General features: G+C 34.1%; 1 protein-coding gene across 8 annotated transcripts in view; it reads left to right on the top strand.

Moving 5' to 3' along the window:
- Positions 1–22,594, top strand: part of LOC149793960 (talin-1-like) — a 284,989-nt gene that overhangs the window by 185,995 nt on the left and 76,400 nt on the right. For all 8 annotated transcript variants that reach the window (XM_089967893.1, XM_089967891.1, XM_089967887.1 and 5 more), the window contains 6 exons: positions 733–834; positions 3,493–3,612; positions 6,103–6,249; positions 8,568–8,734; positions 10,251–10,434; positions 20,786–20,911. In XM_089967893.1, coding sequence (XP_089824019.1) covers positions 733–834; positions 3,493–3,612; positions 6,103–6,249; positions 8,568–8,734; positions 10,251–10,434; positions 20,786–20,911 — 846 coding nt within the window. The remainder of the gene's footprint in view (positions 1–732; positions 835–3,492; positions 3,613–6,102; positions 6,250–8,567; positions 8,735–10,250; positions 10,435–20,785; positions 20,912–22,594) is intronic.

Raw genomic sequence — 22,594 nt, 5'->3', positions numbered from 1 at the left:
GTACCCGGGCATATATTTTTTAAAAACTGCCTTCCCTAGGTACTATATATGTCTAAATTTAACAGTCCTGATAACTATTATCATATTTTGGAGGTATTTTAACATTGTTATCCTTAACTTTTTTGTTTTGTCTTGAAAATCATTTCTTTGCGGAGGTTTGTAGCTTCAGGCAATCATTAATATAAATGGATCGAAAATTATTATATGTCAGATACCTGAAAGAGTTCAGTTTGAGAACAATGAAAGTATCGCCTTTTGTTATAAGTGACATTTGAATTTCAATGGTTTTTGAGTAAGCGATTTGCCATGAATGAGACTAAAGCATGTTTAATCGTCAAATATTTTATATGGTTATAAATTGCTTGCTAGGACTTCTCGTTTAAAGGAGGTGGGTGTTCTTTGTTATTTCTTTCAGGTGACATCAGTTCTGTATGTCTGTTTGAAATACGTATCATTGACCATTACATTTTATTCTTCTTCCAAACTGATGTGGAGGTGGGTGTTCTTTGTTATATGGTTTATGATGAGTTATTTCTTGCAGGTGACATCAGTTCTATATTTCTGTTTGAAATACGTATCATTGACCATTACATTTTATTCTTCTTCCAAACTGATGTGGAGGTGGGTGTTCTTTGTTATATGGTTTATGATGAGTTATTTCTTGCAGGTGACATCAGTTCTATATTTCTGTTTGAAATACGTATCATTGACCATTACATTTTATTCTTTCAGACTGATGAGCGTGTCTCTGTGAGTGATGATATGTCCTTTGTTAGCTATCAGACTAACATGGTCAAGTTGGCGAAGCAAATTGCACACACAGCACAGGACATGGTGAGAAATTTCTGTATCTGTAATCAAACAAAGGATATGCAGATTTCAGTTTTAATGATTTTAATGTACTGTTTTAGTTTAGTTATCATTTTTTTATATTGTACCTGGACTAGGCTTTATAACATAGATTGATAGATAAATATTACATTATGTTGTATATGGACAGGGTTAAGTAACAAATGAAGAGACAAATGTTATTGCATTTATTGTTGTACATGGATTGGGCTTAATAACATAGATGAATAGACAAACATTATTACAATTTTATGTTGTCTGTGGACAGAGCTTAGTAACATAGATGAATAAACAAATATTATTACAATTTTATGTTGTCTGTGGACAGGGCTTAATAACATAGATGAATAGACAAACATTATTAAATTTTTATGTTGTCTGTGGACAGGGCTTAGTAACATAGATTAATAAACAAATATTACAATTTTATGTTGTCTGTGGACAGGGCTTAATAACATAGATGAATAGACAAACATTATTACATTTTTATGTTGTCTGTGGACAGGGCTTAATAACATGGATGAATATGCAAATGTTATTACATTTTATGTTGTATATGGACAGGGCAAAATAACATAATAAATATTACTACATTTTCATATTTAACATAGACTTGACATAAATGAATAGACAAAGTGCAAATACTGAAAATCACACCATTTTAGCATCAAAATATATTTTCCAGAAATTGTTTCCTTCAAAAAATAAAATTTTGAACTACTGAAATCATCAGTTAACCAGATGGTTTTCTTTACAATGAAGATCCTATGCCAGCATCTAAGCTTTGGAGTTTGAACAAGTTGGAAAAACTTGTTTTGGACTTGATATAGAATAAATAAAGTTTAAACCTTTTTTCAGGCTGCTGATGTAACTTGTGTTTGCTATACAGAATCTCAGTTTTTTGAATTCCTATTAACCAAGTACCTGATATTATCTTATCTATTTGTCCATCCCGGCTAAATTTGTTCTTTGTTTATATTTTTTGTTACATCTATTTTCTGAACATTGATTATTCGAGTACATCCACTTAAAGTAATTTAGTGGTCCAAAATCCTCAAATCTTGTTGAAATTGTAACACATTATTTGAAGTGTGAAAACTGTCATAGTGGCATGTCTGATTTCTTGAATCATGACACCTGTTGGTCCAAACTGTGAGTACTGATTAGTTGACAAGCAGGTCTTGTTTATTGTTTGTCACTTATCCAGTACTTGATTTGCCTTTTGATGACCCCATTATTAATTCAGTTGGTGGTAGTAATTTTATGTAAAGTGGGTTTAGTGAAAGAAAATTGGAAAATCCTATAAATCCATCTGAAACCTACCTTCACTTTACCTGTATTTTTTATAAAATCTAAAGGAAGTTGCTTTTCTTTTTGTCTTTGTTTTATACTGTGCGAATGAAATGACTTCCTAGATACTTTGTAAGGAAACATAATACACGAATAACTGAAATGGTACTTACTTTGTTTTATTTCTGTGGAATATACATGTATATAATATATTCGTTTCATCCTTTGAGATATGATAACATTTTCATGAAACAAACCAAGAAGAGCTACATATAAGAAATGAAACGTATTCAGTTTGATGTGCATATGCACCTTCATGACCATGAGTTATTCAAACTCCAGAATTATCTTCTAGTTCCCTAGACTTCGAATAATCGAAAGTCTACTGTACATACTATGTTGCTTCTTGTGCTTCAGGGGCTTTGGGTGGCCATGTAGTCAAAGGTGCTTGTCTGTAGGACTCATGGTACTAGTTCAGTTCCCATAGTAAACCTATGCAAACACCACAATGTTAAAAATTCAATAGCTTAAAATTTCGGAGTGCTCATGATCGAACCTATATTTATCAGTACGGATAAAACCTGGATGTCAGCTTCTGTGTAGAGAAAACGATATGAGCTGCAGCATTTTCTGGACCTGCATGTGTTTTCAACATGAGCTTTCAATTCCGCACCAAAGAGTCAGGTGCTAATTTTAGTAATGAGTGTTCCAAACTCAAGACTGTTAAAGGACTGAAATTCCATCAATAAAACAATGTCTCTGTTTGTTTTTTTTTCCACTTACAACTAGGATAAGCTCTCAAAAGATTCTTCTTCCTAAAAAAAATAACATATAATTAACCAATCCTGGCCAGCCAACCCCATATATACTCTATTTTATGTTGACCAATTTTCTGAGTGGTTCCCATTTTTCCATACAATTAGTACGGTGTGTCCTATATAGATCACTCACACATACTCATCTATCTGAATGAGTTCTGAGGTTCGGCTTGACTAATGTGTCTATGTGAAAAGGCTTTCCAACATTTTGATGTGGGTTGGTAGTTCTTCCTGGTGTCTTCCCCACCAAGTATAATGTGCCTATAATGTGCTGAAAAATTATATTAAACTGCCCTAAAACCAATAACTCTTGAATGTAAGATGATTGAAATTTTTGTGAATTTAATTTCCTGTATAAAAATCTAATACTTGCTACATTTTTGTTATTGACAGCACATAGATCCTATTTGAGGATTATTTCATGCTAGATATAAGTCGTGTGTGGATGTTTCAGTAGTTTTCTATGAACATTTTCTACAGGAACATTTATTTGAAGGTTTATGCACAATTTTCAGTGTTTTCAAAACATTTTCAGGTGGGAAAGTCTGCATCAAACATTGCTGAGCTGGGTGCTGTTGCCAATCAACTAACCCGTGACTTTGACCTTTTGGCTAATGATTCTCGAGGAGCAGCTGCCACAGCTTCTAATCAAGATGTAAGAATCGGTACATTTTTAAAATGGAGGTTTTATGCTGTATAATGAATGTGATATAAGCGTATAATGTTATCCCTGTCCATCTTTCCTGCTGTCCATCTGGCGTATAATGTTATCCTTGTCCTGCTGTCCATCTGGCATATAATGTTATCCTTGTCCATCTTTTCTGCTGTCCATCTGGCATATAATGTTATCCTTGTCCATCTTTCCTGCTGTCCATCTGGCATATAATGTTATCCTTGTCCATCTTTCCTGCTGTCCATCTGGCGTATAATGTTACCCTTGTCCATCTTTCCTGCCGTCCATCTGGCATATAATGTTATCCTTGTCCATCTTTCCTGCTGTCCATCTGGCATATAATGTTATCCTTGTCCATCTTTCTTGCTGTCTATTCGGTATGATGTTATGCTTGTCCATCTTTCCTGCTGTCCATCTGGCATATAATGTTATCCTTGTCCATCTTTCCTGCTGTCCATCTGGTATATAATGTTATCCTTGTCCATCTTTCCTGCTGTCCATCTGGCATATAATGTTATCCTTGTCCATCTTTCTTGCTCTTTATTTGGTTAAGTTTTGCCTATAGGTCACTTCTCTGACACTGTTGTGGCTCATTTTTGTTCCATGTTGAAATTTCTAGTTATCCTTCAGCAATTATTAATAAGATTTGACCCTTCATTTTAGAGATTATTTTTTTCTTTTATCATTTATTTTATATGCATTTTAAAGTAGTTTAATGACATTTGTCTTTCGTTTTGTATTTTACATTTTGGAAGGGTTTACGTTTCTGTGCTTTTTTGCAGTTCTTCATCTTTCATTGTAGAACTTAATTTTTTAAATGGTAGTGTATAACCAGCAATATGCAGAGGTGGCAGTACAACCAATATGTACATATTCTTCTTTTACTTTCATTTTCAAAGTTATATTATGATATTTTTCTAGTTTTTCTTAATGGCAATGGAAAATATAGATGAGTGACATCTGTCCATGTATGGGTATAACTTTTGAACCAGTGAAGATATTTTAGTGAAACCATTTGATCTTTCTGTCTACTTAACATGGTAAACACATACACCTTGGACCCTGCTTGGGACCAGTAAATTAGAAATAACAGACAAGATTGCATAGTAATAATAGTTGAACACCTAAATTTTGAAAGCTGGTACAGATTTTTACTAATCAAAAATGTATTTTTACACATTGTGTAGAACATAGATATGTAATTCTTTTTTTTATTCAGTCGTCAGTTATTCTTTGATTTTAGTGACAAACATTTAAGAAGTTTATGCATTTAAATGGTTATGATTCTGTACAATGCAAATATACAAGCAATAGCGTAATAGTCTGTTGATATTGAATCAGTTATCTCCAGGATCTTCATTTAGCCTGAAGGTTTGGCTCAGCATTCAAAGTGATTCAAATATGGTGTGGTCCTGTCCATATCCATGGTACATTGCACATCAATATTACCATTTTCAAATTGTTTCAGAAAAAACAAGTAGACCAACTTCAACGAATGTAACAGAGCATAATTCCATGGAGGTCTGTCAAGTTTGTACAAATCAAGCTAATCCACCATTTGATACTGGCCACCTCTACTCAAAATAGATAAACCCTGAAGGGAATTGAATTTCATTCAATAAGCTAACATGTTTTATAGAAGCCGTCAGGGATGATTACTGAAATGGTCTGCGTTATTATATTCCATTGTGATATAGTCTTATCATAAGATTTGTCCAAGATAACAACTCTTTACTGAGAAAGCATCATGTAGTCTCTTGTATCAAAGGTAAACAATTCATGATGAGTCAAACGAAGCATGGTAATTGAATATGGAGAAGATAATGTCATGAAACAGCACAATAATTACATTTCAAGTTATTCAAATCAGGTTTTTTAAGCCAAAAATCTGTTTAAAGAATTTTGCAATAAGTGATACCTGATTATTTGTTTTAATCCTTCTGTGAGGAAAAAATAACAAATGTTAAGTTTTAGTTCGCATAGTCTATTGCTGTGTATTGATATTCCTGTAATTTTGCTAATTTTCTTGTGGTGTGCACAAGTAAGTATTCCAGTAACTTTCTTATTTATCCTTTGGTTTAAAAGAAGTATAATGCTTTATCTTGATATTCCTTTAATTTTGGTAATTATTCTGTTGTCTGTTTGAAGTCAAAGATGATGTATCTTGACATATCTGTAATTTTTGGTAATTATCCTTTGGTCTGTTTGAAGCCAATACTGTATATTGATATTCCTGTAATTTTGATAATTAACCTATTATCTGTTTAAAGCCTAATACTGTATGTTGATATTCCTGTAATGTTGGTAATTAACCTATTTTCTGTTTGAAGCCTAATACTGTATATTGATATTCCTGTAATTGTGGTAATTAACCTATGATCTGTTTGAAGCCTACTACTGTATGTTGATAAATTTGGGTACTTATCCTATGTGCTGTTTGTGATATTCCTATATTTCTTTATTTTTCTTCAGGTTGCTAGTCGTATCCGTAGTGCTGTACAGGATCTTGGCAAGTGTTGCATACAGCTGGTTCAAGATGCTGGCAGTCTGCAGGCTAATCCTGGTGACTCAATCACAAGAAAGAGCCTTGCCGAGCATGCTCGTAGTGTGACTGAAAAGGTATGGGGCTGATCAGAAATCTATTGATTCCTCTCTATTTTGATATGCATGTCTTAATTAGATCTATTATGGTATGATGTTGTCTGTCTGTCTATCAATCAGTCTATCAAATTTTGCTTGTCTTGTCCATAACCTTGTAACAGTTGGAGAGATTTTATGAAACTTTGACCAAATCTATATCATGATTGCGCAGTGTTTAATATACCATAACCTTGCCACCCATCAGATTTGGACATACAAAGATAAAAGCATATAAAATTAATGGCATACAATATGTGTGTATTTGTGATTTGGATTGTTAACTTAGCTTTAATAGTTTTTCAGTCATAACGCTACAGTATCTGCAGTGTGGCAGTTCATAGTGAGGTCTAGCACTGGGGCGTCATGCTGCAGACATGTAGCATCATGTCCCACCCAGTCACATTATCCTGACGCCAGGCCAACCAGTCCAAATGCTAACCTCTTAATGATGAGTGCCTAATGAGGCAGCTGTTAATATCATTTTTATAAGTTCTGTATGACTCGATTGAGATTCAAACCTGCGACCTCCTTCTGCCAGGGTGGATGCTCTAACCACTTAGGTCATAGGAGTGATTCAGTAACAGTATACAAACCACTCCGGTTGTATAGTGGTTAGAGTGTCCACCTCGGATGCATGAGGTAGTGGGGTCTTCCCGGGTTCTTCCTCCACCATTAATACTGGCCACCATGTATAGCTTATCATGTGCTGAAAAATGGCGTTAAACCCCACAACAATAACAGCAACAACAACAATAAAGGCATACATAGTTATATGCATATAAAGATACAGACATACATAGTTATATAAATAAAAAGATAAAGACGTATATAGTTATATGCATATAAAGATAAAGGCATACATAGCTAAAGGCATATAAAGATAAAGGCATATATAGTTATATGCATATAAAGATAAAGGCATACATAGCTACAGGCATATAAAGATAAGGGCATATATAGTTATATGCATATAAAGATAAAGGCATATATAGTTATATGCATATAAAGATAAAGACATACATAGCTAAAGGCATGCATATAAAGATAAAGGCATACATAGCTAAAGGCATATAAAGATAAAGGCATACATAGCTAAAGGCATATAAAGATAAAGGCATGTATTGTTATATGCATATAAAGATAAAGGCATACATAGCTACAGGCATATAAAGATAAGGGCATATATAGTTATATGCATATAAAGATAAAGGCATATATAGTTATATGCATATAAAGATAAAGGCATACATAGCTAAAGGTATATAAAGATAAAGACATAGTTATATGCATATAAAGATAAAGACATGCATAGCTAAAGGTATATAAAGATAAAGGCATACATAACTAAAGGCATATAAAGATAAAGGCATACATAGCTACAGGCATATAAAGATAAGGGCATATATAGTTATATGCATATAAAGACAAAGGCATATATAGTTATATGCATATAAAGATAAAGACATACATAGCTAAAGGTATATAAAGATAAAGGCATACATAGCTAAAGGCATATAAAGATAAAGACGTACATAGCTAAAGGCATATAAAGATAAAGGCATACATAACCAAAGGCATATAAAGGCATACATAGCTAAAGGTATATAAAGATAAAGGCATTCATAGCTAAAGGTATATAAAGATAAAATCATACATAGCTAAAGGCATATAAAGATAAAGGCATACATGACCAAAGGCATATAAAGGCATACATAGCTAATGGCATGTAATGATAAAGGCATGCAAAGCAAAGATAAAGGCATATTATACAAATGGCTCAGCAGGCCAATTTTCACCTCACCTCACCTCACCCCACCCTCCCCACCCCACAGGTCTGCAGTGGAAAAGTCAGGATCATTAGGTCAAGATCATTTGAAATGAAACTGACACAAGATGAGTGTGTCGTGTGCCATTGCAGTGCTCTTGTTGTGTTTTGTGTTCTGTTTTGTTCTTTAAATAAACCAAATGCAAATCATTTGCCTATCTACTATTAAAATGTTAGGCATGGAGTATTTAATATTGTGCCATTGAAGTTTAATCACAGTAGAAAATGTGAGGTGGATTAGAGTAGAATTATGTGTTTTAAAATATACAAACTTTATTTTCCATCAAGATTACTAGAGTTATTTAGAGATCTGCATTTGGTAAGTTAATATGATCATTCTGTAGTTAAGCTGGACAAACTGTCACACAGAAAGGAGCTTGGAAAAAAAATCAGTTAGAAACTTTCCTGGACATTTTATAAAAGTTATATATTAAAATATGTCTTTATTGTTCATTCTGTTGTCATCTTTCAGGTATCCTTTGTCCTAGCCTCACTCCAGGCAGGTTCACGTGGCACTCAGGCCTGTATTAATGCTGCTAGTACTGTTAGTGGAATCATTGCTGACCTTGACACAACCATCATGTTTGCTACTGCTGGTACACTACACACAGATGGAGATGAAGGTTTTGCTGATCATAGGTAGGCATCCGTTTCAGCTTATCATATATACCGACAAATAAATTGAATTGAACTGCATAGACTCGTGTCTGCAATCGTCTAATATGCTTACTGATCTGGGTCTATGCAGTTTGTTAGGAGTAATCTGCTAGTACATTATGCTATGTATATCATTGCTCTTGTGGTTTTCAGTTGGACCTGATTTAAAAGTGAGTATATTTGGTAATTCATCTGTCTCATTAACCTTTACATTCTATCAGAGTTCTTCAGTTGCATCTCTGCTTTGAATTCCACTTCATTATGTCTAATTTAGTCAATATAAAATGTATACTTTATAAAGAGTGCAACATTATATGTTTATTATGATCATCATAATTGTTAACATGAAAAGCACTTCATGTTCTCTTTTGAACATGTTCCTTGACCATAAAATATTAAGAAATGAGTTGTGCTGCATCTTCAAACCATGACCTCACAGACCTGCCAACTCTTATGATTTTGCCATAAGTCTTACAAAAATTACCCTTAAAATACAAACTTATGGCATACTAGCCAAAACTATGAAAAAATGATTGTTGCCAAAAAATCCAGATAATTGGTTCATCAGTATTTTATTTGGATCCGGGTTTCATCTTAGAATAAGTGAAATTAGGGAACCAGGCTAACATTACAGCAGCACCCCATATGCTTTAAACTGCACCTATTTGTTCATGCGAAGTGTCTGCAGGATCAAACTGTTGATTACAGAATTTTTTTATAGAATTTTTTAAAATGGTGTCCAAAAAGTGACCCATGTTTAAGATGAAAGGAAAATAAGCTTCTGGAAAAGTATTAATGATCGACACAGAAGAATAAAAAGGATTATTCAGACTCTTGTGAATAAAAGCTGGAAAGGACACAATTACGTTTATTGGGTATCACATGCTAATTTGAGTATGTCCTGTGGCAGGAGATATGATTGCCATTGTCATGTGAAATGGCAAAGAATTTCCAAGAATTATGTCAAGTTAAGAGATAGCAACAAGCCATTGAGCTGCATAGGGTCTGGAACTAGAGTTTGTGCAACTGTACTAGTGGTAAATAAAGTCTATGCATACTTTACAAACTTTTCAGTTGAACATTATGTTTCTCGTTGATGCGTCAAACTTTTAATTACATTTTCCAGCTCTATAATAGCAGTTATTAATATCTTGTTATCCATGCTGAAAACTGGTCAATCTGAAGAAAATCAACTGCCTTACAGAGACGGACTCATCAGGGATGAAGGTCTAACCCCATTTAATAGCAAAAATGTCAGAAATAATCTTTTTTAAGGTACAACACTCATTGGAAAATGATGAATTTCTTATCTTAGTTGTTTGGTCTATTTGCACAAAGAATGTCATTAAAACAGTTTCTGAATTTTAATAAAGAAATAAAGAAATTAGTTGAAGTTCAGTGTCTTGTTTCCTACTGAATGCTAGCAAACATTCTTATGAGTTTCAATACATAAAGCATTGTATTTTAAGCACAAATTATCTAAATGTATGCATTTCAGGGAGAACATTCTGAAAACAGCTAAAGCTTTGGTTGAGGACACAAAAACACTTGTTGCTGGTGCTGCCTCCAACCAGGAACAGCTGGCCAATGCAGCCCAGATGGCTGTTAAGACAATCACACGACTGGCAGATGTTGTCAAGTTTGGTGCAGCTTCTCTTGGCTCAGAACAGCCTGAAGCACAGGTAGTTTTATATTTACAGATGTGGATATCTTTAGCTAACAATGTGACAAAGTTGTCACTTCTTGCAGTGGTGTCAGTATTGTTAATTTTAAGGTTCATTTTTGGCTTGGAATGATGGCATACCATCCATTCTCTTTTTCCAGATATGGTTTGCTTTATTTAATAATAATAACGAACTGTTTGTTCTTATAAAAATAGCAACCAAATTTTTATGGCAGTTTTCATTAAGGTAGATTTTTTTTGTGTGTTAAGGGAGGCAACTCAGAATAGTAATTAATTAAACATGTAATACTCACCTCCCTTGAACAAAAAAAAATAAACACTGCAAGAGGCCTTTAGGACTCACGGTCCTAATTCAGTTCCCATAGCAACCCTATGCAAACACCATGATATTAAAAATTCAATAACTTAAAATTTTTGAGTGCTTATGATCAAACCTATAGATGAAACCTGGATGTCAGCTTCTGTGTAGAGGAAAGGACATGAGCCGCTGCATTTTCTGAACCTGCATGTGTTTGAAACATGAGCTTTCAATTCCACACCAAAGAGTCTGGTGCTAATTTTAGTAATGAGTGTTCCAAACTCGACTGTTAAAGGACTGAAATTCCATCAATAAAACAATGTCTCTATTTTTTTCCACTTACAACTAGGATAAGCTCTCAAAAGATTCTTTTTCCTACAATATAACTTACATTACTAACCAATCATGGTCAGCTTAACCCATATATACTCTATTATATGTTGACCCATTTCCAGGCTGGTTCCCATTTTTCCGTACCATTAGTACCATGTGTCCTTTAATAGCAATATCTCTGATTTTTTTGTTTTTTCATCTCTTTTGCGATGTAATTGTATCAGATCGAGAGATGAGTATGCTCAGGTCATGAATAAATAGTTTTGTCTGAAAGATTTTGAAAGTTTAATATAGTGCATTTCACATAAGAGACATTGTACTATAAAAACCTATCTCTAGGCTGGAACATTTCCTATGCATGTGAGGGAAATTAAAACTGCAATTTTCTTTACAAAAAGAAGCAAAAGAATATAGTCCACAAAGAAAATATCTCTTTTATAATGCTGCTAGTAAATTATTCAGTAAGAACTTTTACAAACCAGTATTGTAAAGATTATTTGATGGACTGTATGAAAAATGACCAAGAGATAATTATTATAGTTATAATAGATTGTTTTTGGTCAAGCCTGCCTTGGTGGAAATTCTACGTAAAAATTACTGTTATGTCCATTCCCATACATTCATTTGTCCTCATCAGAATTATTCTCATTGTTAAAGCTTTCTTGTATGTTTTTTTTTTGTGGTCAAATTAATAGCAGCTTGACAGATTGGGTAGCTTTTGTATGAATTCAAGATAAGCCTACGAATCATAGATAGAAAGTCAGCAAAAGTGATTTTTTTACCTTCAGAGATTACAGAATATTTCATTAATTTTGCAGCAGCAGTAGTTTTTTTTTTTTTTTTTTTTTTTTGTCTTGAGGAAAGGTTACTTATTGTCTTGGAGGTCTTAGAATATCCATAGCAGGAAGTATAATCAGAGAAGTAATGCTGTCATGCATTATGGTATTTTAGGATTTCTTACTGTTGTCACCTAAAATTCATTGTAGAGGTAAAATTCAGTGTGGAATTGTGTGCGACTGCTTCATGTCTTGATTATCAACCTGTTATGTAACATAAACTCAGCCTACACAGAATATTTCTTTACACTAATCCATACACTGCATATTGTCAATATCTGCATCATTTTTAGTCTAAATGAGCATTTTAAATGGCCATATGTCAATTGCATGTCATTTATCAAAATCTGTAATTTTAGTTCTCTAAAACTGCAGGACTGATTTAAGCTAAATTTGACAGCATTCTGGAGCTTTTATTCTTTACTGATGATGCTATTCTGCCTTTATTACATAAAATATATTTGTAATGTGGTTGACTACTAAAACATTGCCAAAAAGAATTGGACCAAATTTGAAGGAATGCACCCTGACATAAAGGGTATTAAAATGTTTAAAAGTGACTCATGTCCATAATCAAAAAAGGCCACGGTTACTAAAAATAGATGAAACATAAAAACAACTTTATGTCCAAAAATGGCTTAACAAGAATTTGCTCAACTTTGACAGGAAGCATGATGCATTAAAGTGTTTCAGTACTGGAGAGATAATGATATGCCATCAGAAATAGAAAAAGGTAGAAAAATAGACCGTGAAACCATTGTTTTCAAAACATATGCAAACAACAGCACTGAAAGAAATTTGTGCAGAAAGCATTCCAGATTGCTTTGCCATCTGCTTTTGCATTTGTCTTTTAGGCAGAAGTTAGGTGTACTTGAGTTACTTGTTTTGCAACCCTTTTTGCCATCCCCATCGAGATATTTCTTCTTTCTACAAAGTGTTGAAGTGTGTTGCAAAGCCACATCACCCTAATAATTAACTCTCATACATGCCTTCATCAGGTCATCATCATTTGCCATCTTGGAGTGCAGTTGTCAGATTGAATTCTAATTATTTACATCACAGTAATTAACTCGTATTAATTGACTGGAAATTACAACATTACAACAAACAATTCACCTTTCAATTTGGCAAATTTTGATTGTACAGATGTTCACAATTTGTTTCAAGTAGTCTTAGTGACAATAATTTTGTTGAGAGTATGATTTTTGAGAGTGAAGAAACGTGAAGACTAAGATAAATTATGAATCTTGAATGTGTAACCTCTGTATAGGCTGTTTCATTGGAAAGGAAATATCAAGGTCAGATGGCAAGTTTCATTTTGATCCACACCCATCAGATTTGATATTTTCTTGATATTTTTTAAAATATTTTCTTGATGCCCATCACATAAAGGAGTACTTCCTCCATAGTACATCAACCTAGACATCATTACCCCCCATGCTTTTTAAGCATCCGGATCAGTTCCATCCGTCTGTCCATCAGAAACCATTTATGATACGATTGTATCGAATTAACCATGCAAGTAGCTGTACTTACAACTTGCCTTCTGGCCCACGATATCCTTTTAAATGCAATAGCCCCAGCCTTGCCAGAACTGTTCAGGTCTGGGATTTGTGGATTAGTTGATACTATGCTGTTATTGTTTGTCCATATTATGTACATGTGTTGATGTGTTTTGTCACTTACTACTTCCTTCCATGTGTCTGTCTGACCCACCAGGGAACCTTAGACGATTCCATACACCAAGCACAGAAGGTAGGACGAGATAGGAGTCACACCACTGTATATGTATTTGGTGGCAGGCAAATTGTTCCTCACATCCCCACTCCATTATACACCACTCCCTCTTTAATTCACACCAACATAACTTAAAAACCCACTTATAAGGTGGTGTTATCTCTGGATCCCATTTTTTTCTTCAAAATTTGCACACAAAATAAAGAAACTAGTAATGGCCAAGTTGGACTGATTTTAGCAAAAGTCCTATCATGGACACATTGTTCCCACATTTTAAATTCTTTGATGATCTGTTAGGTTTCGATATTAATCAAGTTGAAGAGAGAGAAAAATGAAAATGTTGGCATATAATGGTTTGTGCTGTCCAACAGCTGCATCATTTTGTGTCTCTTTACTAAAGGGGTATTGATTACATTTGTGCAGATAGAAGGATTGTTAAACAAGCACGTATCATTTATGTACTCACAGCAGCCAAACTGGATTTTTTAAATACATTTGTTGAGAAATTTTGTACACATGCATTTGTTTAAAACTTGTGATTTGACACAATGACATGCAAGAAAACCAAAGTTTAAGAGTGTAATTCAAGTTAGATTTGATTTTTTTCCTTTGTTTTTGTGATGGACACAAGGGCTAAAATATGGAAGGTACTTTGTTGGGAATGGGTGTGTATGCATAGACACACACATGCACACACACACACACTCATTTTCTTGCATCCTCTCTTTTGCGATTGTCTAAGTCTTTGGACTCCATTGTTAACTACTTGTCGAGGGAGAGGTGTATTTCCAAAATCCTACATGATAATTCTCTTCCCAGCCTTAAGTAAAAAAGATAAATATTACTTTAGATTCCCCACCTGAATGCATTAATGATGAAAAGAGCAACCTTTTTTAGCCACTGATTTTGAGCAACCATTTTTCCTGTGAATGTCAGCCATCCAAGTTCAAAACTCTTGCATGCTTATTTTTATGGTTATTCACATTTCATCCCATTTTTGTCCCATCATACCTAAGCTTTAACACACTCACCCAAAACGGAAGTCAGTAAGAGGCAACATCCAGCCTCAGAATGATGGCAAGGTTAAAGGTGAATTGGATGAGTGACAGCTTGACATACTTGGCTGTTTCTAAATTCTTGTAGGGTTTGTTTTGTCAAAGAAGTTTGAAATATTATAACACCCTGCCCACCCCCTTTTTTTCTCTTCTCAGCATTCTACTCGTCTAAATTACAGTAACAATTTTTTTTTGTATTTGTGAGAAAACTTTCTTATATTTTTTTTTACTAGGACATGATTCTTGTTGAAGAGTTTATTTTAAGACCATGCACTTCTTCAGAAATATTTGGTGAATGGTGCAGTTGTGTCTTCAATGATTCAGATGTATATCAAATTAAAAGGCAGAAGTATACAGTTAAAATGTTGATGCTGAGGCTTATGTTGGCATGAAGAATGCTGGACAGGATGTCAAGCTAGTTTGATTTAGTGTTTTATGGCACATCAACACTAGTAGGCTATTTAGTGTTAAGGTAATTGGAATAAAGTGATTTGCTTGGTCTGTTAGTAGGATTTGAACCTACACCTTTTAGCCATGAGGACAGCATCCTATCTGCTGAGTCACTGTGGCTCCTGTCTCCATTAGTCCCCAGCTGTGAATGGAGGAGATTGCATCATGCCTCTTCTAAGGTCTTAAACCAACAGTAGCAGAGGAGGGCAGTATTTAATTTTTAAATGGTGTTCATGATACTTGCTGACTGTCTGTTCCATTCTGTGTTCCTTGGGTGTATAAATTAAACCTGTTTAAAAACACTGCTGTTATCAAAGGGCTGGAAAAGACATTGATTTCCTCTGGTTTTTCGGTCCCTTTAGGTTTTAAAAATTGGCAATGTTAAACATATATGCATTTCCTTTAGCATGGTTAGATGTTGTGACCTGTGTCAGCTCTCAATGGATATATTAATTTGAAATCAGTCTAAAGAAGCAGCAATGCACAACTAGTCCTGGATTTTATGGATCACTGTTTATTGTGACACTGAGTTACTTGTTGCTATCTATGGTCTCCAGAGTGTCTTCATGATAGATCAGCGTTTATTGTCACATGGACACACTTGCTGTCTGTGATCTCCAGAGTGTCACCATTGAAGATCACTGCCAATTGTTACACTGGCATAGTTACTGCTCTCTGTGACTTTCAGTCTCATCGAAAGATCACTGTTTATTGTCGCACTGAGATACTAGCTGCTATCTATGATCTCCAATGTCGCCATGAAAGTTCACTGCTGATTGTCTCACTGAGATACTTGCCATCTGTGATCCCCAGAGTGTCTTGTCAAAGATCACTGCCAATTGTTACTCTGACATACTTGCTGCTATATATTATCTCTAGAGTGTCTCCTTGAAAGATCGCTGTTGATTGTTGCTGTAATACTTACTGCTATGATTTCCAGCATGTTACATTTACAAATTAGAGTTACCTACATATATATTAGTGACACAAAATATACATCTCTTAGAATTTTCACATTGATGACACTGTGAAATAGAATCATTCAAAAACACTTAACCTTGCCATCGTTTTACTGATAAATAGTGTCATTGTCATATATGTGTCTTAAGTTGGGCATATTATCTTAATGGCATCTGTCTGTATGTCCTTCAATTTGATCGTCTGGTTGTCATGAAAGTTGGCCCAAGAATATATAAGTAGTATGTTACATACCATATAATATCCCCTGCAACAAGGTTAAGGTCATGGCAGAGAAATCACGATACTCAAGCTTGAATCCTTCTCTAGAGTTTATCGTTTAAACCACTGAAGATAATTTAATTAAACTTCAATGGTCGCATACCTAAGTCAAGCCCTAAGCTTCGTTGTCAAGGCCATGGCGAGAGAAAAAAAATTAATTATATGACTGGTATCATTGTCGGGAGTATAATATTTGAACCACTTAAAATATATTTATGAAACTAGCAAATTTTATATCGTGACTAAGTGGTGTGTTGCATATCCCTTGCTGTAGATGAAAATCACAGCAAGGGAAAAAATGTAACTTTTGACTTATACCCTTGACCTGAGTAGAACTTTTAAACTAATTTTGATATTTTCATGAAACTTGAACAAGTTTTGTATTGTGATTAGACACTTTGTCAAATATCATAGTGATATACCGTGTCTCAAGGTGAAAGTTATAGAAAGAAAAAAGAGAAAATTAGTAATTTCAGTCCATTTACAAGTTTAACTTTTCAACCAATAAGAATTTGTAATGACTTTTTGACCTGTCAAATATCTTGACCTTGGAATATCTTGCATATTCATTGTCATACACTCTGCCACAAGGTCATGGTCATAGCCTGTGATATGCATATTCAGTACACTGTTTCCTTATCCAGGCTTTCACATTAACCCTTCAGATATTTTGATGAAACTTTACCAAGGTACTTACTTCATCATGCAGTAGTTAAGTTCCTAGGTCAGAAGTCAAGGTCTTAGGTAGAGAAAAGGTCATGAGATGGACAGGTCATGGGCCATTTGCAGTACACTTTTTGGTCATAGCTCCATATTTGATCATGTTACAAGCAATATTTTTTAAGAGTATGTTAATTTTCCCATGAAATAATGTATAATATTGCATAAAGTTTTAAGTATATGTTGTACTAATAACATTTTTTAAAAAACATTATTAAACACAATATTTGATAGTATTTAAAAGCAACATGGTATCCAAGCCTGATGCCTTCTTTTGCATTTATGAGTTTGAGTGTACAGGTTGTGGATAATGTAAGATGTTTTCAAATCACTAGTTGAGTTTCCAATGTTGTGCACTTTGTGTTATTTTAGGTTTTCACTTTCACTTTTACCTATTGTGTTTTATATGCAGAACCAAATCAGTTTTGTGCAGTGTTGTAATGATCAAATATAATTTCTTTACACATTTGTTGGTATTTGTTTGCAAGTAACTTGATTTTTTTAAATATTTATTTGTACTCAAATAAGATATTTTTTGTAAAATCCATGTCTAAGTTCATATTTTTATCTGCAGAGATTTATATCTTTAAAGAAATGCCACATTAAGCAAGTTTTATATGTTTGGTGAAATAGAAATTGTCATTTATTAGCATTGCCATGTTAAAATACTTGAAACTTTAAAATTTATATGTGCACATTTTATGGCATTTAGTTAATTCAGTGCCATTATTTGCAAATTATTTGGATTTTATACTTTATATTGTTGGTGTTTGTTTTAAAACAACACTCCCAAAGTTTTCTCCTCACACACTTCCAGATTAAATTACCAAGAGTAAGAAACCCACAGCTTAAAAAACCCACCAATGAGGTATAATTCCAATTCATGTGAAAGATGCAACTCTGTAGACTACATATTAAAGCCTAGTCTGTCGATGTAGCCTTTATGGTTGTTGGATGACATCGATTACAGAAAGAAAGTTTTTATCCGACCATAGTATAATTGAGATAATACAGTGATGAATATGATGGGGATAGTAGGTTGTTTTCTTGAAATCATACATAAGCCTGCTGAATAAAATGCTCAGCTTTTAAGTTATGTAAGCAGGGTGAATATCAGGTCCACCTGGGCCTCTTGTTAGGTTACCTGGCCCAAGTCCAAGTGAGCTTATTGATGGTCCTATAACAGTCATGTGCCCATCAGTATTTGTTTGCGAAGACCCTGGATCCTTTATTTCTTTTCAGATTTTGACAAGCTGTGGCTTTTAGGCATGAACATATCAGATCAATTTGATTATTGTTTACATCCATGTGTATTAACTAGTTGATCTTGTAACTGATTGACTTGGCATGTGTATACTCTGTAGGTCATATTTATGATCATTTTGATGCAACTTGGTATGTAGGCTTATATTTTAAAGATCTCAGATCAGTTGTGAGCAAGATCAATGTATGTTAATGAGGTGATCATGCATCTGATTGACACAGCTTCTGTATACTCTAAAGGCCATATCTTGGATGAGATTTTGATGAAACTTGGTACTAATATCTTGGATGGGTGCAATTATTATCAACCTCCATGCATATTATTTGGTTGGTTTAGCTTGTGAACACCTTAGAGACCAGATCTGTGAATGTTTGATCATACTTGTAAGCTTGTATCATCAAGATCTCAGATTTTTTTTATTATATGTGACATTGATGCATATTAATGAGGTGATCTTGCATCTGATTGGTTGAGCTGATGTGCTGGTCACCATGTGTCATCTTTCATGTGCTGAAAATTAGCAGTAAATCAATAAATGTGTCCAAGTATCAGAACTTATTTGCATATTTATTTATGTGCAAGAAAAGGTTTCATTAATCACTACACATCCATAATAGAGGCTTATATCACTATGGGTTTCTCAATAAAAGCAGTCGTATTATTCCCAGTTGATCCTAAATGAAAATGGTGCCAATATGACAGCCATTATGACCATCTTTGAAGCAATCTTGAAAATCTTCACTGGAATTCTTACTGTGTCCAGTTGATCCTGAATGAAAAGGATGCCAATCTGACATCTTGTAAGAAAATTTTGTTTTTGTAAATTTTCAGAATGGATGAGCATATTGGCATGCAGAGAAAGCTTTCCTATTTATATATAGGAATCATCTGCTTCCTAGGAGAGCGATATCAGATTCACTTGGGCCTCTTTTTGTGTTGCATGGCATAAATCTTCATAATATCAATGAAACATTGTTATTAAACTTGATCAGTGTTGCATATGGATAGGCTGGGTTTTCTTCTACTACCACCACCACCACCATTTTCCCTAAGAGTTGTTCTAAACTAAGGATAATGAACCACATTTATCAGTCATGTTATACACATTGCGTTCTTTTTATATTGTTTAATTGTTTTTCTTGGGGGGTGGGCAGTAGTTATCACTTTGAAGTAAATTATTTGTCCTAAGAATCAGTTCCTTTGCGGAATTGCACTGTTTTATTTCTAAAGCTTTTCACAAAAAAGATTATTTTGCTTTCAAAATGAAATTTTGTATGAAAATATTAAAAAGAAGCAAGTCATCATCAGGGATGCCACAAAATCCAGGGAAAATACTAATCTTGACATTACCTTCCATAATACAGTTTTCTTTAAATAATTGAATTAATTAAAAATGATTCGTATAAAGTTTAAGGGACCAAGCATGAGTGCCACCCATTATATGAGACTGGTTTGTAACCATGCAGTGCCACCCATTATATGAGACTGGTTTGTAACCATGCATATGAATTGATTTATAGATTCTGAATTGTTTCCCCATTTACTCCAAGTGTATTCTTTGCTTATCCAGCTTTCCACATGGCTATTATAAAACTTATTTTTCATTCATTGTCAGTTTTGTGTTGTAGCTTCACAGTCTGTCCATCTTTCAGCCGTTTGTTTGACATAAAATAGCTTTGATGGGGATGGTTGGATTCTAAGCAAGTTTAGACATGTAGTTTTATATTGATAAAATCTTGAAAAAATGTCATTTTTTAACAATATCTATTATTTAGGTGAGTTATGGCCCCTGTTTTCCCTGCCTGGGTATGTAGCTTTGTTGTAACTAACCTCAGTTGAGTTCAGTTTTGAGCAGTCTACACTTTCATTTACATGAGTTATGTACCCTGATTGCCTAGCCTCCTGGCTTTAGTTTCTGCAGAATAATGTTATTCTGGCTACTTTGATTTAAATGAAATTACACAGGTTTTTATTAATGAGACCATGATTGTCTTTGATTTCCAGTTTACCATGACTTAATTTGAAGGAGTTATGCCTCCAGATTGCCTGGAATCCTGATTTTGCTTTCCATGGCATAACCATGGCAAGGTTTGTTGATTCTCAACCAAATTTGAAACTTGATTCTAATAAGACCTTGAATGATTTTGTCCCCAGATTGTCCTCCTGACTTTTGTTTCAGCAGAATTATTTTGCCAAGGATTGCTGGAATTCAGCCAGATTTTATATGCAACTTAATATTGCTGAGACCATGAATGAGTTTCATTTCCACATCATCATTTAGAGAAGTCACGACCAATTACTCCATATCCTCCTAGCAAATTTTAGTGAGCGGGTAACTTTGCAGTTCATTGATCACTAATAGTTGTAGTTATTATTTATAACTTAATTACTAATTAACCATATTTTCTCACTCACAGGTGCTCCTAATTAATGCAGTAAAAGATGTTGCTTCAGCTTTGTCAGATCTGATCAGTGCCACAAAAAATGCTTCAGGCAAGAGTGTTTCGGATCCAGCTATGTTACTTCTTAAAGAGTCCGCCAAGGTAAGTCTTTTCCCTCATTATTATATACATATGCCATAAGTACTTATCTTCTTTTAATATTTCATTTTTACTGACCAATATTAGTAGAAGTTGTTCCCTTCAGGCTTTGAGTACAGAAAAACTTCAAAAACTCGAACTACTATGGGATCGAAATTTAAGGTTAAGATTTTTAGACCATTCTCCAAACCATTGGTGTGAAGTATGTAATAATAAGCTATTTCCTGAACAGTGACCAGCTGTGTTGGTAATAGCGACCAGTTACCTGTACAGCGACATGCTGTGTTTGTGAAAGCTTTCGCTGTGAATACGTTAATTGATGTTTCTTAAAAATTAATGAAAAAAGAAAAAGATGGGGAAAAAAGGAATCTAAAAAATCTTCTTGTTGCTGCTCATAAATACAAATAAGTGGATTTTTTTCACATGAAGATTTTTTGTGGTATTTCTTGGTTCTCAATGAATTATCTGACATCTAAAAAAAAAAATTAATCTCTGCTCAAGCATTGAAGTTCATATTGGCATAGGGTTTTGACTAAAAAAATACTTGTTAATTATATGTTATTGATCCTTAATAAAAATGGCACACAGGAGACGTTTGAAATGCAAACTTTTGATGGTCATATGGCCTGAAGTGCTTGCCTTTACCAACTCGCCAGCTCACCTCTCTGATTGGGTTTGTGAGAAAGCTTGCCAGTAGCTTTCCATATGACATGGTTCTTATGGGTTTTTTTCAGGTTCTTTCTCTGCCATTTATACTGGTCACCATGTATAGCCTATCTTGTGCTGAGAAATGGCATTAAAATCAAAACAGCAATATGGCTGTCACAATGAACATATTGAAAATCTTGTCCTGAATGGAGTGGTCATATTGATATGGAGTTATCACCAAAAGTCATCAAATGGTGTTTGTTCTAATGAAAATGATGCCAATCTTGCATTCAGTATGGCTGCCACAGTGTCCAGTTTACAAATATTGTCATTCAAGAAAGGGTTTCATCACTCAGCAGTTAAAAGAAGAAATTGTCCATCTTGAATTCCAGTCAATTCTTTTTGGCCCAGTGACTTTGAACAACTCTTGTTCTTTACAAAATTATATTGTATGACCATCTCCAAACAACATTATTCAAGTTTGAAATTGTATTCATTTGTTAGGGACATTTTATGACCTTAGATAATACATGGTAGTCATTGGTAGATGTTAAGAGTTTTTAAGTGACAATTGTCAGCTATTCAGGATTTCAAGACTTGGCATATATTTGATGTAATAGAAGTTTGATTTAGGACTTAGGGATTTGGCATGTATTTGATGTGGTAGAAGTAGATTTAGGACTTAAGAACTTCATATTTCATGTGTCTGAAGTTTGATTTAGGACTTCAGGACTTGGCATCTATTTGATGTGGTAGAAGTTTGAGTTGTCAAGGTTTTTCTGTATTCTTTATAGACACAGAGGAACATATTTCTGTTGCACATTTGATTAGGCAAGACCTTCATCTGCCATAGCATAATGTGCCTGCAGATCAGGGTGTATGTTGTTTGTTCTACTGATTAGAAACTGCACAGACCCAGATCTGTCAATGCACCAGCAGATCTGGGTCTGTGCCATTTGCAGTTGGACTCAACTTATAAGGGAGTATATATGGTATCTTTAAAAAACATTCTTTCTTTTGCTTTCTTTCAATCTTACT

Source organism: Sinohyriopsis cumingii, chromosome 8 (assembly GCF_028554795.1).
Source record: "Sinohyriopsis cumingii isolate HCF-2022 chromosome 8, ASM2855479v2, whole genome shotgun sequence".
Lineage (NCBI taxonomy): Eukaryota > Metazoa > Mollusca > Bivalvia > Unionida > Unionidae > Sinohyriopsis > Sinohyriopsis cumingii.
The sequence above is the reverse complement of the archived record's forward strand: the minus strand, read 5'-3'. Positions and strand labels throughout refer to the sequence as shown.